Consider the following 17,073-nt stretch of genomic DNA (forward strand, 5'->3'; position numbering starts at 1 on the left):
TGTGTATTTGATATCTGAATTCGAATCCGATTATCCTATCGGATATCAAATGATATCTTATTAGAATTCAAATAATTTGTATATTAAAAAAAACACAATTTTTTCTTATCCAACTAATTTTTTCTTATTAAAAAAACATATTATATATTATAATAAATAAAATAATATATATTATATTATTTATATAAAAAAAATAAATCAAATAAAATGATATAAATTATATATTATTTCAAATCAGATATTATAGGATTCGAAATGTTGATATCCGAATTCGTATCTGATAAGGATTCGAATATATAAAACTCTCCGAATTCAAATCCGATATCCGAAATTTTCAGATAATATCCATTTTTTCGAATTTGAATTTGAATCAGATTCAAATTTTCGACTATCCATTGACACCCCTAATCTTGCCTTGCCTCATTGACATTTAGTTGTCTTAGATGATTCAAATCATTTAATCAAATTTAAAATAATTATTAGTATGAATTTATGTTTAAAAATATATTTTAAATTTTGTTGTATAAGGTGAATTACTATTTGTATGGTAATAATCTTATTTCGTATAATTAGTAAATATTTAAATCATTAAAAATATATATTAAAAAACACAAAAATAAGTTTACTCAATCAACGTGAATCATTTCAAACCTCAAACAAGTCCATGCGATGATGATTTACATTGATCATCTCGAATGATTGCATCCAAGATCTAGATGACTTGTCTTGTTCTCACAAATTCTAAAATAAGGCTGCAACTCGGGCGAGTTTGGTCGGATTGGGGTCCAACATGTACCCAACCCAAACTTTACAAACACCAACTCATGCCCATGCCCAACCTGATCTCAGGCATGAAATGATCAACCCAAACCCAACCAAAATCGGATTATACAGGTTGATCGGATTAATTCATTCCTCATTAATATTAAATAATTTAATATTGATAATGGTTTATATAAATATAAGTGACATATAAAAGAACTTAAATTTTACAATTATTTGTCCTTGAAAAGTGTTTCAAAATTCTATGTAAATAAGATTATAAGTAAATTTAAAGAAAAAAGATTAACTAAAATAATCAACTTTATTTATTCTTAATGGTAATTTCAACTAAAGAAATTAAAACTTACCATTGTAATATAATCATCGCATGACAATATGTAATTACATGTAAACAAAACTATTAATAATAAAAATAATTTATTTAATAAAAATAATCACACATTAATTTTGATCATTTTTTTAAAAGAAAACATACATATTGAAATATGAATTTTGAGTGCAAAAGAAATCAAGATATAAAAAATATTTTTAAATTATAATCATATTATGTTTGGATTTGGGCAAATTGAGTCACCCGATACTTATGCCCAAACCCAATCCGATTTGAGCCAAGCAATTTTTGTTTTTTGCCCAAACCTAAGGTCGGACCCAAGCAGCTATGCCTAGGTCAGGTTCAACCCAATTGGTTCTGGTTTGACCCGCTCAAGTTGCAGTCTTACTCTAAAACCATGTTGTTTATATGTGGAGTCTGACTTTGAACTTTTCAAAATTTTGGAGTAACCCTCCTCGTTAAATGACACGTATCTTTTTGTGCTTATATCAGGCCCCTACTTTTTCATTAATATTTGTAATACCTCCCTAAGACACCACACATAATTTAAATGAAACACTTTTCTTACTAAGATAACAAGATTGTAAGCCTTACTAAGGGTCGTTTTGCTTAAATGGATTACCACATCAACAATCCAACACCACAATCCTCTAGATTTCATCAAAAAACTCATATTAAAAAAAAATTTATTTCTATTGAACTTGATCAAAGATTTTGAAAATGGACATTTATCCAACTTTCACTTAATTCTCAAATTTAAAATTAAAATTCAATAATAAAAAAATAAAATTTTTTGAATTTTTTTCTTCAAATTTCATAAAATTTTGTCCTCAACCACCCTGAAGCATCGAATCATATTTTTGGTTGCCACAAGGTGAGGTTAAGAACTCTTAGTAAAGGTAAAATATTTATTTTGAAGCCAAATAGTGGCTTGAAAGTTTTTTTCCGTATATCTGAGAGGTAGATTTGATTTTAAAAACTAATGATAATCTAACACTTTTATTTTTTTCAGATGCCCCTCATACGCTCATTGACTTGGCTGTTACTAAAATCATAAATCTATGTCTTGTGTATCCCGAAGCAAACGATCTACGGTTCTATGATGGGGATATACAGGGGCGTCTGAAAAAAAGAGATTGTCCGATTATCGCGACTCAATTTAAAAACTCGATTAAGAATTGAGATCTGAGTTGACACACAATATTTTGAGGTTAGAAAACTCGGTACAGGATACGTTCCAACTCATCAAACGCACCGCCTCTTGAAAGGAGAAATGGGGCCCACTTCTCCAACTAGCCTCTTCAGCAATTTCTACGTTTACGAAACTTTCACGCGCCCACGCCGATTTTGGTGCAACAAGCCAAGGATGACAGACCACAAACTTCATGGAGGGCCCCAGCAACATCTCAGCTAGCGTTGGAAAGCATTAATAGGCGAATTTGGAAAGTAGGATAGTTGGATAGTTGGACTTTCTTATGTCCAATGAGTGGCTGAGATTTCATTCAAAAATACTTTGCGTTAAAACTTAATTATACATCATTGATGAGAAATTTGTTTAAACAAATCAAAATTTCAAGAAAATAGTGATGGAAATCGATTTTCTCTGGAAAAAAGAGAGTAGGTGGCATACTCAATCAACTCCCTGATGTGGACAAGTTCAGGAATCGCATATAAGTACGTCTCAGGATACACGATTGCACTTTCCCATAAAGGTGTCTCCCGAGAGAGGGATATATCCCGAGACATACAGATCTACGATTTTCAAACTTGTCCATGTCAGAGAATCGACTATTATCAGGACTCAGAGAGAAAATGACTACTTGATATCCTTACTAACCTATTAAAAGCTCTCTCGCCAATTATTTGGGGGAATAATGGGTTTGAAATCTTTCACGATGAACATGATCCATGAGTTAAAAATAATATTTAATTTCAAATATTGAGATGAAAGTGCCCAAATCCAAAGGCTAAAAATACCAATCAAATTAATTTTGAGAATTGTTATTGAAACCCCAACTTTTACTTATTATACTCCACTTTCTTAAATTATTTATCGCACCCCAATTAGAGATTAAAACACATTATTTATACATTACAAAAATTTGGCTCAAATTATTTATCTCAACATTATGACACTCGTTCAAATAATTTCAATAGTTGTTTACGACTATGATCATGGTCATATATAATTCTAAACTTTTATTTATTCTCAACCACTCGTATATTTTCTTTATTCTTAATTGGAATGTAATAAGTAAAAGTTCAGCTGCCAATAACAGCTCTCTTAATTTTTAACTAATAAATATAAATTTATCATAGTTTGAGCTTATCATTCACGGGTCAATGGATGTATAACATATGGTTTCATTTGATGCGGTATAATTGAATACTTTATGTAAATAATATAATACGATATGCAATTATGCACCTTAGTCGCTCAACTTCTAGTTCATAGCACGTACACGTTTAATTTAGTTAGACATTTTTTTAATGGACTTTCCTTTATTTTCCAACTACTTCACAATATAGCCAATTTAATATAATTTGTGAACTTTATGGTTTGACTTCTTCGATAATTCAGCAAAACATTTAAGTAGGCAACATGATTTAATATCAAAATTACCTACTTACGTCTTCATCATATTTTTCAATATTTTCTCTCTTTATTTATTTATTAGTAAGTTTTGTTTTTAATGAGTTTAATAATTCGATGTTGGCAGGACTTGAACCTAGGTCTCTAATATCATCACCCAAAGATTTTACTAACTAAACTAATTGTCACTTGCCTTGTAATTATTGATCTGACTTTATAATTTACAATCTCTATTATTTGAAATAATCTCTAGATATGATTAGACAGAACTTAGGAATTTCTCTTGCTTATACCAATATTGAACAATTAAATTGCACTATTTGATGAATCATACTTAGTCGCTAGTTAACCTTAGGGGTTGGCCTAGTGGGAAGCTGAGCCTTGATAAGCTCCTCAAAAAGAGTAGGTCAAGTGTTTGAAACCCCCACGAAACTATGAATTTCTTGGTGGCACCCTCCAGGATCCAGTGGACCTTTGACACAACCTATTGCACGTAGGACTTTTCGAGGGGACGATGCGTGTGACTGGGGGATTAGTCCCACCCAAAGAGCGAGGATACCCATGATATCAAAAAAAAAAAAAAAAAATTCGATAGTGAAAAGTGTAATTAATTTAAATCACATGTCATTATATAATGGGACGGACGCTGATGGAGTCACTAACATAGATTGCTTGTATTAGTGATTTATAGATCAACAATACTTGAACTCGGTAGAAGGGTATATTCGGAAATTATTCAACTCGCCTGTGTTAACAAATGTTAACTCGGTGAGTCATGGCAAATTTCAGACAAAAATAAATGATGTGATACGCGTACAGCGTGGTGCTCTGTCACCAACTCTTTGAGATCAAGGGCAACTTCGTAAATAAAAAAAGTATTTTTTTCGTCACTCAGATACTTAAATGTTTGCTCAGTCCTCTCAGTTTCTTGCGCCATTGCGGACTTGAAACCCTATCTCTCGCCACTTGGATCTGTTGGATTCTCTGCTGTTAGAAGGTATTTTCTCTTTCGATCTTCTCTCGAGTTCGTAGAAGCTGTTCTTAACACGAAAACCACTTGAAAACTCTTCATTTTGGTCGGTTGTTCTTCTAATTTCGTATCAAAATCTGTTCTTTTATACATTTTCTCGATCGATCTAAGTAAGAGTTTGCGTGCATTTCATGTAATCTCGTTCTAGGTTTTTTGTGATTGAAAATAATTTGATTGAGTTACTGAAGAAAGTCTGACTAGATTTCAGTAAAATCTGGTTATTTTCTATGGTTTTAATCTTCATTGACTAAGGATGATGGAGGTTCTTGAAGGTTTTCATGGATGGAAGCTAAGGTGGTAGGTTAATCCCTAGATCTTCTGTGGAATTGAGATAATCAAGCTCTGAAACCGATCTGTTCGTCGTTTTAGTGCTTCTGATTGATTTTCTGGAAGATTTAGTCTCCAGGGATTAATTTTTGTATAAATCTGGTATATTTGAGTCTCCATAATACTGGATTTTAGACCTTTTGGAAGTTGAAATTTTAGTTGATAATCCAGATCCTGTGTAATCGTTTCTTCTCGATGAAGAACGCCAACAAGAACCATGTTTTATCCATATTCGTCTCTCTTTTCCTCTCTTTAGTTGTAATCCATCTAATCTCTGCTGCCGATTACATCCCATCCGACAAAATCCTCTTAAACTGTGGTGGCCCACCGCAAACAAACGATTCCGACAGTCGCATATGGACCACCGATGAGGGGTCTAAGTTTGCACCCCCGGCGGAGAACACGTTGAAATCCCGTGCCGCCACTCAAGATCCCTCTGTCCCAGAAGTCCCTTACATGACGGCACGAATCTTCCACTCTGAATACACCTATAGTTTTCCAGTTGGATCTGGCAGGAAGTTTGTTCGTCTCTACTTCTACCCTTCGTCCTATGCAGGTCTCAATGCCTCTAATGCGATCTTTTCGGTCACTTCCGGGTCCTATACCCTCCTTAGAAACTTTAGCGTATCACAGACCACCGATGCTCTGAACTTTGCCTACATCGTCAAGGAATACTCTTTCAATGTGAATGATGGACGATTGAATATTACCTTCAAACCATCAAATATTTCCAATTCTTATGCTTTTGTGAATGGGATTGAGGTTATTTCAATGCCTGATATTTACAATACTGAAGATGGAAGTGCCCTTATTGTGGGTCAGTCGGTTTCGTTCATCATCGATAACAGTACCGCCCTTGAGAAAGTTTACCGTCTGAATGTGGGTGGGAATGATATCTCGCCCTCAAAGGATACTGGCATGTTTCGATCCTGGTCTGATGATTCACCGTACATCTTTGGTGCGAATATTGGTGTGACTGACACTATTGGACCAAACATGACAATTAAGTACCCTCTAAACATGCCTACCTATGTTGCGCCTACAGAAGTCTACGCAACCGCTCGTACAATGGGACCAACTGGAAGCATTAACCTGCAATTCAATCTGTCATGGATTTTTGCAGTTGATTCAGGGTTTAATTACTTGGTTAGGCTTCATTTCTGCGAGATTCAATATGTTATATCGAAAATCAATCAAAGGGTGTTTGATATCTTCATCAATAATCAGACAGCTTTTAATGAGGCAGATGTTGTTGCTTGGGTAAATGGGAATGGTATTCCTGTTTATAAGGATTTTGTTGTGCTTGTTCCCAGGGGGAATGGCCAGCAGGATTTATGGCTTGCATTACATCCTGCTGCGGCATCTAAGTCTAACTATTACGATGCTATCTTGAACGGAGTGGAGATATTTAAAATTAGTGATAATTCTGGAAACCTTGCTGGGCCCAATCCGATTCCTGCTCCAAAACAGGACGAAATCCACCCAGAATGGGCTAGACCATCATCCGGATCTGGGAATTCGAAGAATCGGTCTGCACTCATTGCAGGAGGTGTTGTAGGTGGCATTGCTGCTGTTTGTCTTCTTTGTTTCTTAGTGTTTGTGTTGTGCCGATGCCGGAGGCAAGGGAAGGATTCCAGTTCCAGTGATGGGCCACAAGGATGGCTCCCCCTCTCTCTATATGGAAATTCACATTCGGCTGGGTCTGCTAAGACGAATACTACAGGAAGTTATGCTTCATCGCTACCTTCAAACCTTTGCCGTCACTTCTCATTTGCAGAGATCAAGACTGCCACCAATGACTTTGATGAGGCTCTACTCTTGGGGGTTGGGGGTTTTGGTAAGGTTTACAAAGGTGAAATTGACGGTGGAACCATGAAGGTTGCCATCAAGCGTGGAAACCCACTTTCCGAGCAGGGAGTTCATGAGTTCCAGACGGAGATTGAGATGCTTTCGAAGCTTCGTCACCGCCACCTTGTCTCATTGATTGGGTATTGCGAAGAGAATTGTGAAATGATACTTGTCTATGATTACATGGCTCATGGAACTGTTCGTGAGCATCTCTACAAGACCCAGAAACCACCCCTCCCATGGAAGCAAAGACTTGAGATCTGCATTGGGGCTGCACGCGGCTTACACTACCTTCATACGGGTGCCAAACACACTATCATCCACAGAGACGTGAAGACTACAAACATCCTCTTGGATGAGAAATGGGTGGCGAAGGTTTCTGATTTCGGGTTATCTAAGACAGGGCCATCATTGGATCACACACATATCAGCACTGTTGTGAAGGGTAGTTTTGGGTATTTGGATCCGGAGTACTTCAGAAGGCAACAATTGACAGAGAAATCTGATGTGTACTCCTTTGGTGTTGTACTGTTTGAGGTCCTCTGTGCACGGCCTGCGTTAAATCCAACGCTAGCGAAGGAACAAGTGAGCTTAGCAGAGTGGGCCTTACATTGCCAGAAGAAAGGCATACTCGATCAGATAGTTGATCCATTCCTGAAGGGTAAGATTGCTCCAGAGTGTTTCAAGAAGTTCGCAGAGACTGCTGAGAAGTGTGTGGCTGATAGGGGAACTGATCGACCAGCGATGGGTGACGTGCTGTGGAACCTCGAGTTCGCACTACAGCTTCAGGAGAGCATGGACAGCGGTGAGGCACAGAGCGACATGGACATTGAGGTGACCCCATTCACTGGTGCCGAATATGGAGGGAAGAAGGATCCTGATGCGTCAATGGGGTACGATGGCAATGTAACTGACTCGAGGAGCAGTGGGATAACTATGAGCATTGGAGGTCGGAGCCTTGCAAGTGAGGATTCCGATGGGTTGACACCTAGTGCTGTGTTCTCACAGATCATGAACCCGACAGGGCGATGAGATTGATGGGAATTGTTCACGTAATAAGTTTAAAATTTTTTTTTGTCTCTTTCTATTTTATTAACTTACTGTTTTTCATGGTATGTTTAATCATTGATTTTAATTACTACTTGAAGAGTACAACGGTATATGTATGTATTGGTGTTTCAGTTCAAATTGTAAGGATATTTTGGGATTTCTGAAATCAAACTCAAGACATTATCAAGTCGAGGGAATTGTTGTGTGAAACTCATCAATGTGATGTGGTTTTAGTTTGTATACTATGATGCCTTTGTAAGTAATGGAAGTGTCCTACTCGGGGATTGTGGATGAGAGAGAGAGAATCGATCTACTTAGGTTTTGGGAGTGAGATTTTGGATTTCAAAATCATGGTTTTGTTTCATAATAAAAATGACCTCTTTTGTCTGTGGGTACAGGCATCGTTGCCGAATCAGTGAATATTTTATCTTATATGATTTGTTTTTTCATGTATTATTGTGTTTAAATAATGGGATTGAAGAGAGAGAGAGAGAGATGAATAATTGGTGTATCTACTTATTTGGTTGCATGTTTTAAAATTCATTTTGATGTCTCATCTTGTTCATGAACAAATTCAAGTTGTCTTGGATGAGTTTTCATATATATTTGAGTTGTCTCATTCAACAATAAGAAAAATGAATTATGATTTTAAATTTCTTTTGATTTATTGGTAGATGATAATCAGATGTTTGGTTGTGCTATAATTGGTGTGATATTAAAAATAGTGGTGTGGCAATATCTCCAATTGAAAAACAAACATACATGGCGGGATGTGGGTCTTCAGTTTTTTGGCTAAACCATGAATCAAGTTGAACTAAACATGGTGTGGAGCATAGTTTGACAAAAAGGCCTACAACGCGTTTGCTTTTTATTAGAAAAAATATAAAATATAGTATCTGTACATTTGGATGAGCTGGTAACGTGTGCTTGGCTGTCATTGTGGTTTGTTAGCTTTAACTAACTTTGATTAAATTTCAAATTTTCGTTTTTTCAAAGATATCACGCAAGTCTTGCATGTTTGCACGTCAGTTAGTGGGTCCCACGCGCTTTCGTAAGTTGTATGTTTTATTTGCGTTTTCCTATCCCATGTGCCTGCCTGATGATGACACAATCCATGACAAAAATGATGGTGGGACCCACTGATTGGCTGTAGATCACCAATCAAGCTGTCATTTTCTTAAATTGTCTACCACGTTGGATGGTCCTTGACATTTATGTCCACGTAAGATCTTGGAGGTGGTTCCAAGGTGTTAGGTTCTAGACCGACTCATCTAGCATCTTAAATTAATGGGTATTGTTAAGATGTGCCCTTAGGGCATACGTTAAAGTGAAATAAATACACCTCGTAAATTGGAATCTGCACTTTGTTAAAAATAAAAATTTTAATATAAAATTCAATTTTCCAAATGTATTGACACATTAACAAGATCCTAAATTAATTAACTTTCTATTAGATTGTCAATCTATTTGACGATGAGTCTTACTTGATTTGTTGACATCATATACTCAAACCAACATTATTAACTTGAAGACTGATATTATTATTTTTCAATCTCAACTTTCAAAATTGACGGGTTAACGGGTATTAAATACAATAATGTATATTAATTATTTTATCTTTCCCGGTCAATTCTCTTTAATGCTATTTGACAACATTATTAACCTGATGACTAATATTATCATTTGAGTTGTGCTTAAGTGACATTAAAACTTACATCAATTCACACATTGTTGACGTGGAGGTGCAATCAGAAATCATAAATGCTTTTCACTTGTATCTTGATGAAAAACTTCTACACACGTCCATGTCAACAATGTGTGAATCAATATATAGTTTAGAGTCATGATAATCTGACTCATTTTTTGTATACTCTCTTTACAGAATCGTTAATCCTTTGTTTTGAGATACGTAGGGACAGATTTTTATGATTTTGTATAATTCTGTAAAGGAACGTACAAAAAGTGAGTCAATGTATTAGGTCTCTAAATTTTAATGTCACTCGAGTATTTTCATTATTATTTCCTTAAGTATAATGATTTTTAACGCCCCCTTACACTTCATCATAGAAACATAAATCATTTGCCTCGGGATATGCATAATCATAAATCTTTTTCTTCTGCATCCCGAGGCAAATGATCTATAGTTCTAATGAGAGCGTGTGTTAGAGGGGGGCGTCATATTATCACAACTCTTTCCTAAAATTTCGCTAGCTTGGACATTTCATGGATTGTTTACTTTTGTGTGTGGGCCCCACAAGTTTTGGAAAAGAAACATTTCATATCAATCTCAAAAATTTCTCTCCTTATACCTCAAGATTTGTGTTACAGAAGATATTCTCCTGTTATTGTTATCTCTAACAGAAATGGTTCTTGTTAGTTTCACTTCAGTCGTTAAAAGAATTAAAAATTCTTAAGCTTCAACCACGAATCATCAATCAAAATACACATTTCTTTCATGAAGTATTACGTCTTCTTCATGGTTGAACTTTGGTTCAATTGTTTGATTCATTACATTTAGCAATCCTATTCCATCTGATTTTTAGGATACTTTTTTTATTCATTTTGTTTAAAACTGCTTTAATAATCTCAAGATTACATCAAAACGACTCGATCTCAAGTACAGTGGGCACAGTATCTGAATACGTTTTCCAACCACTTGATTAGTTAGGTATGGGCCCAACCTCTACAATCCAAATATCTTACAGCAAAATGTATCATTGGTATGCAGCAAAAATTATTTATCATTGGTACACGATCATCACATCACATGGGTTCCATTGTGGGCCCAAATCAGCTCATTGCAACACAAGAACATTAACAATGAGGCATGCATGCACCATATGGAACAGATGGTGTTGGAACTGCTGCAGCACAAAAGACCAGTGATACAAGAATGCAAAGGAGCCTTTACAACCTACGTCAATATATTCATTTTAAAACCCAAGAGAGTCGAAATATCTTTTACAATTGGAATAGTCTGTTATCACATTTGTTCCTTCTTCATCGACTCTTACGCCGATGTTTACATTTCTTCTCTTTCTTACTATCACGAGATTTCTCCTTTGATTTGTGCTTCTTGGAATGTCGTTTCTTTGATGAGCTCACTGATTCGACCTTCTTTGACTTCTTCCAACTACTGTCGTCATCAGAATTGTTGTCAGAAGACCTGTGTGACTTCAAAGAAGATGGCTTTTCTGGCCCGAGAATACGATGCTCCCAATCTTCCCTCACCCTTGCATCGTCAGGATATGCTAAGAGCTTTCTGTGGGAGTCTGAACTCGACGGTGGAAGATAAGGACCCGTTTCATCCATCCTTGATCCTATGGCACCTCTTCCACGCTTGACCCTGCCATCGATAAAACCGTGTCAGCAGAAGCTGAAGTAATTATGAGGCGGACATATTGCGCTATGGGTAGTTTACAACCTTGAGTTTAAAAATTCTTCAACTTCTTCATCTCTCAAACCATCACCTTCACTAGAGTAGCACTCTTCAATTTCCCTTCTGCTTGGACTGCATGAAGCCATGACTGTTTTATCAGTTTTTCGGTTCTTTGTACTTCTTGGGGAGACACTGAGGTTGTCCCTATGGCTTCTACTTGATCTCCTTTTCAGTTTATTGTCCAGCTCTAGCTCCTTCTGCCGGACTCGCCACATTTCATTTACTTCTACAGCTCGATTTGCTACATAAAACTAGATTTCATAAGGAGCCAAGATCACACCAAGAAGAACGAAACAGGGTGATGCTATAAGGAAAAAAAGAGGAAATGCAGTGTTGTGCGATATGCCCCCACCATGGACACGGTGTTTTGCCTCTCTAAGCAAATAATGTTACTGGTTGAAACATGTTCATCAAAAAATACTAATCAAGCCAATTGAGGAACTTGTATGGGTTCTTTTTTAATAACTCAACAAATAGAATTGCAGGGGAGGAGCAAGTTTTGGCCTTGGCATCCAATAGGTCATCTTATTGGGCAAGGCACCATCGTTGACACAATAATGCTAACTGTTGTTGGCCAATAAAAGAGATTTGATTCAGTGTTTTAGTCCCCAGCCAGTTCAAAAGCCTAGGAATAGGTAGAGTAGATTAGATTACTCACTAATAAACACAAACAAGCAAGCCAGGCAAAGAAAGCAAGCAATAAAGGAGTGTATCAGCATCTCAACTTTCAACATAAATGGTTTTAATTTTTAATCAATCCGTAGTTGAAAGTCAAGTTTGTAGACAAAGCCAATAAACACACTTAAACAAGGAAACTTTACAAGTAAAAATTATTTTACCATGCTTGGGGAAATAATGGAACTAACCTTGTTGCACCCCACGAACAGTTGCAGATAGGAAACGTGAATTCGGTCGACCTCTTACTTTGGCCTGGTGAAGATAAGCATGTACGCCTTCTTTCTCAGCTTGGCGACGCAATTCTGCAGCCTCTTTCATCAGTATAGAAGCTATACGGTTTTCCGTCTCAAGATCCATCTGACCCTGCTAGGAAAGTAACGGGGCACTACAGTACAGAAAGTTTAGAATCAATATGAATATGATTCAGAGGGAATTGATGCAAGAGTCGTGCTGGAGTGACCTCAAGATTGTACCTCATATCGCACATCCCGACGTGAAAGTGTGTAGGAACCATAGATGCTTTTTGACTCATATCTTGATGAAAAACATCTAAGGTTCCTGCACACTTTCACGTCAGGATGTGCAATATGAGGTACAATCGTGACATCACTTTATTCTTGATGCAATACTACAATGGTACTATTAATATTAGGTTCCCATACACTCTTCAAGTGCATATTTCCATAGAAACAGTAAATAAAATCAACAGGCAACGAAAAAATGGTTAAGCCCTGGTCCTAATAATTTCATAATTGGGGTTTCTTATGTTCCTTGGCTCAAAATTCTTTTTTTTTTTTTTGCTTAACTAAAATGATCAATAAATTGACTGGCTTTGCATCATAGGAACTCCAAACAATGTTTTTAACAAAGGGGTGTGCTGAGGATCTTCGCCTCTTCCATTGTCTAGATGAATGTTAATAAATATTTAAATATTAAATAAAACATGGGCGATCCAATAAAAGAGGAGAAATTTAGGAAATATTTGGATTGGGGTGGGGTAGGGTAAATCTCCAAAAACCTATCTTGCCAGGTTTTAATGGTTTTGAAGATGAAAAATCAATTGGGTTGAAGATGACTGGGTTTGATGGGAAAAAAATCTAGGGCTTTTGCTACAGGATTGAAGACATGAGCATTTAGGACATTTTTTTATTAATCTATCACAAAACTTCAATTAGGGTTTTTTTCCTCTAAGGTTCATCCTCTAGCATTAAAAATCAAATCACAGGAAGAAGTCAAACCTACTAAAAAATGATACCAACAACAATTCGACTAAAACAAATCCCATTGAACAACTTTTCCTGTGTTAGATACTCGAACAACAATTTGACTAAAACTAAACAGGATCCTAGAACTCCCAAACCTGATTCTTAAATTAACTTATCAAAAAAAAAAAAAACCTAAAATTACATCACATGCAAAACTCTTCAAAATCAGAAAAGAATTTTTTTTTTTCAAAAACCCCAAAATAAATCCTTCAAAATTACGAACAAAAAATCGACTAAAACAACACCATTTTCCAAGTTCAAACCTAAAATATGAACTCTTCAAAATTATAAACAATCAATCAACTAAACAGGATCCTAGAACTCCCAAACCTGATTCTTAAATTAACTTATCAAAAACAAAAAAAACCTAAAATTACATCACACGCAAAACTCTTCAGAGTCAAAAAAGAAAAAAAATTAATTAAACAAATAACCACCAAACAAAATGGCAAATAAAACTCCATATTTGAATCCCAAGTTGCAATCCTAAATAAAACCCTTAAGAACACTCATTCAGCACTAAACCCCAACATAAAATTCCGAGACATAAAATCTATGGTTCTAACACATGCCACATCAAGAGAGTATTTTGAGTATGCCACATGTGGGAGTCAGATTATCACAACTCTTTCCATAAACTTGAACAAGCTATCCAACAAGGAATCATGATAATCTGACTACCCCACGTGGCACACTCAATCGACTCTCCTAACGTGACAAATTCGGAAATCATAGATCTATATGTCTCGGGATAGAAAATTGCACTTCCCCATAAAATGTGTATCCCGATGCATATATATCTATGGTTCTTGGCCTCCTTGTATTTTGTTCTCTTTGTTGCAATATATTATACTTATCAAAAAAATATATATATCTATGGTTCTCTAAACTTGCCACGTCAAAAGAGTTGATTGAGTGTGCCACGTGGGCTAGTCAGATTATCACGACTCATCCAACAAGTCATCTTGAATATCAAATGAATCAGTGCAATAGACTATTCACATTGACACTGTCATTCGATTGATGGGTCTCGACATCATTACTAGAAGCTCTCACATAACTTGTAAACAGCTAACACATAAGCATTGCAATCTCTAAAAGCTACAACGGAGGATGCTTAAGCTTCTGATCTCAAATTTAAAAAATTCAGTATATAATAAGAGGAAATTTTTTGCCAATTTCACATTTTCCAGCAAGAGCTACTATGAATCAAATTTAAAGATTTACAAATCTCTCTCACCATTTGAATGCTATAGAAACTAAGAATGAGTACCGATCCCTTCTTCTTTTGGCCTCTAATGTTATATGAGGTCAACATCACACGTTCTCATCAATAAATCCAAAAAAATAAAAATCTAGAAACTGAAACACAGTTATCGATCAAGCCCCCTCTCTCAATAGCAGTGATTGCTAAATTTGGCATCAAAATAGAATTCTGAGATACATAAACCCTAGATTTCCTATGAAGCATGCGTTTTGCTGAACTCTAAACACTTTTAACCTAATTGGCCGAAATTCAATTCGATCAAACTCTCTTTGAATAACAATAACAAGGGAATATCGCATCAAAACCAATTGAAGTTGCATAAACCCTAAAATACCCGTGAAGCATAAAATTTAATGAAACAAACTGTTAAAACCCTAATTTAAATACATTTTCAAACAACAAGGAGAAAGGAAATTCTAGGTTTGGTGAATCCAATTCAACGACAAAACTTACAGAAGGAAGCTCGATACGACCAGCCTCACAACAAATGACCGGACTTCCACTATCTACGCTCAATCTAGATCAAATCTATTTCTTCATCTCAGAAAGAATTCGAATCCTCTGTAGCAAATTTTTCTCCTTTTTTGCTCCAATTTCTGCCTCGAAGTCGAAATAGGGTTTTCGGCTGTACTCGGCTGAATGGTTTTAAAACTCGTCCGAGACCGAAACGTATCGCCTGATTTAACTCGGATCGGAATTGAACGAGATCAACTCACAAATCATTTTTTTTTTAATGAGGTTTAATACCTCACGTTCAATTTTTTATTTTTTTGAACGAGACATCTCAAACGTATCAAGAAACTCATCCGAGATAACTTGGTATCGGGCCTGGACGAGACCAAATGGGAAATCGAGTTCTAAAACCTACTACTTGTAGACTTCTAGAGAAAAATCTAAAAGTAAAAGAGATCTAATATTAAGAATTTTTTTTTTTTTTTTTTGAACGAGACGTCTCAAACATATCAAGAAACTTGTCCGAGACAACTTGGTATCGGGCCTGGAGGAGACCAGATGGAAACCGAGTTCTAAAACCTACTACTCGCAGACTTCTAGAGAAAAATCTAAAAGTAAAAGAGATCTGATATTAGGAAAAAGAAAATTAGAATGAGAAAATTATTATACATCAAAAAAACAAATATATATACCCATTGCCACACTAAATTTTGCTAACACCACCCCAAATGTGTGCTAATGCCCTTTGTATGAGTTGGGTAGTATTATAAAAAGTTTGTGTGAGAATAGAATCTCTCTAAAAAAAAGAAATGAAAAGGAGAAACATAAGCATGAAGACATGTACGGTCAATGTATATAAATATATATTCGAACTTGACCGAGATACCAAGTGAAACACTTTTCTTACCAACTTATTAAGCATCACAATGTTTAACTTAGTAAGTTTCATGGAGAACTCAGGTCCAATAAAATAATTCAATAATATAAAAAAATTAGTATGAATCCAACTTTTACTTATTGCACCCTAATTTAAAAATAATGTAAAAAATGACTAATCCAGAATAAGTAAAAGTAGGTGTGACAATAGACACTCGATCTCTTTTTTTTGTTTTTTCTAGATTTCATTTTTTACTTGGATTTTAGATTTTATATGAGCCAAAGGATCATTTTCAACAGTTACTAAAATTATTTAATGGTGAAGTCATAATCTGAGCTGAACCTTGATAACATTTGAATAGTGTGTTCTAATCTTTAATTTGACTAAAACAACACCATTTTCCAAGTTAAAACTTAAAATATGAACTTTTCAAAACTATAAACAATCAATAAATTAAACAGGGTCCTTGAACTCCCAAACCTGATTCTTAAATTAACTTATAAAAAATAAAACCTAAAATTACATCACACACAAAACTCTTCAAAATCATAAAATAAAATAAAAATTAATTAAACAAATAAACACCAAACAAAATGGGAAATAAAACTCCATATCGGAAACCCAAGTTGCAATCCTTAGATAAAAGCCTTCAAATTACTCATTCAACGCTAAACCCCAACATAAAATTCCAATATGAGTTCAAAATAAAAATCCCCAACATGAAAGCCTTCAAAATCTTCACCCACAAATCCATTGACACCCTAACCTAAATCTTCAAAATCAGAAAAGAATAAAATAAAAAAAAAAAGGCAAATTACAATTAACAAACTGCCTAGTTGTGGTTTACCTCCAAATCATAAGATTCAACAAAATAAACATGCCCTAAAAATTGAACTTCTTTCCAATAGAAGAATGCATAAAATATTCCTACAAGCTACACACATGTTACTCAAAACCATGAACATTTAATTAAAAATAAATAAAAACTATAAATATATTAAATCACGATTCTTCAAAATATTCGTGTTTTTTTCATCGAAATAGAAAATTCCTAATAAAAAATCCATAGAACTCTTCTAAACATTCATGTTTTTTTTAATCGAAAAAGAAAAAACCCTAACGATGATCCATG

At 35.2% G+C, this 17,073-nt stretch overlaps 2 protein-coding genes across 3 annotated transcripts; one reads left to right on the plus strand and one right to left on the minus strand.

The window, feature by feature from the left end:
* Positions 1-4,589: 4,589 nt before the first annotated feature.
* Positions 4,590-8,225, plus strand: LOC147385148 (receptor-like protein kinase FERONIA). Its single transcript, XM_086425125.1, has one exon. It carries the CDS (start codon positions 5,260-5,262, stop codon positions 7,942-7,944), a length of 2,685 nt encoding a protein of 894 aa, XP_086281251.1. The 5' UTR covers positions 4,590-5,259; the 3' UTR covers positions 7,945-8,225.
* A 2,631-nt stretch (positions 8,226-10,856) lies between these two features.
* Positions 10,857-15,226, minus strand: LOC147385149 (G patch domain protein). 2 transcript variants are annotated; one of them, XM_086426079.1, is made up of 4 exons: positions 15,065-15,226; positions 12,268-12,464; positions 11,387-11,642; positions 10,857-11,308 (listed from the first exon to the last, which is right to left on the minus strand). In XM_086426079.1, the coding sequence occupies exons 2-4, from the start codon at positions 12,434-12,436 to the stop codon at positions 10,963-10,965; spliced, it is 771 nt and encodes a 256-aa protein (XP_086282205.1). In that variant the 5' UTR covers positions 12,437-12,464; positions 15,065-15,226; the 3' UTR covers positions 10,857-10,962. The 2 variants fall into 2 exon arrangements, with proteins under 2 accessions (XP_086282205.1, XP_086282206.1); XM_086426080.1 differs by lacking the exon at positions 15,065-15,226 and having other exon boundaries at positions 12,268-12,481.
* Between the last annotated feature and the right edge of the window lie 1,847 nt (positions 15,227-17,073).

This window comes from Akebia trifoliata, chromosome 15 (genome assembly GCF_017979445.1).
Source record: "Akebia trifoliata isolate Shusen 1 chromosome 15, ASM1797944v1, whole genome shotgun sequence".
Classification (NCBI taxonomy): domain Eukaryota; kingdom Viridiplantae; phylum Streptophyta; class Magnoliopsida; order Ranunculales; family Lardizabalaceae; genus Akebia; species Akebia trifoliata.

Bases quoted from the DNA above. Each gene is read 5' to 3' on its own strand.
- LOC147385148 (XM_086425125.1), top strand. From the start codon at position 5,260: ATGAAGAACGCCAACAAGAACCATGTTTTATCCATATTCGTCTCTCTT.
- LOC147385149 (XM_086426079.1), bottom strand. From the start codon at position 12,436: ATGGATCTTGAGACGGAAAACCGTATAGCTTCTATACTGATGAAAGAG. The intron at 11,643-12,267 runs GTTAGTTCCATT...AGTTTTATGTAG, and splicing joins TGTTCGTGGGGTGCAACAAG to CAAATCGAGCTGTAGAAGTA. The intron at 11,309-11,386 runs GTTGTAAACTAC...TATCGATGGCAG, and splicing joins GAAGAATTTTTAAACTCAAG to GGTCAAGCGTGGAAGAGGTG.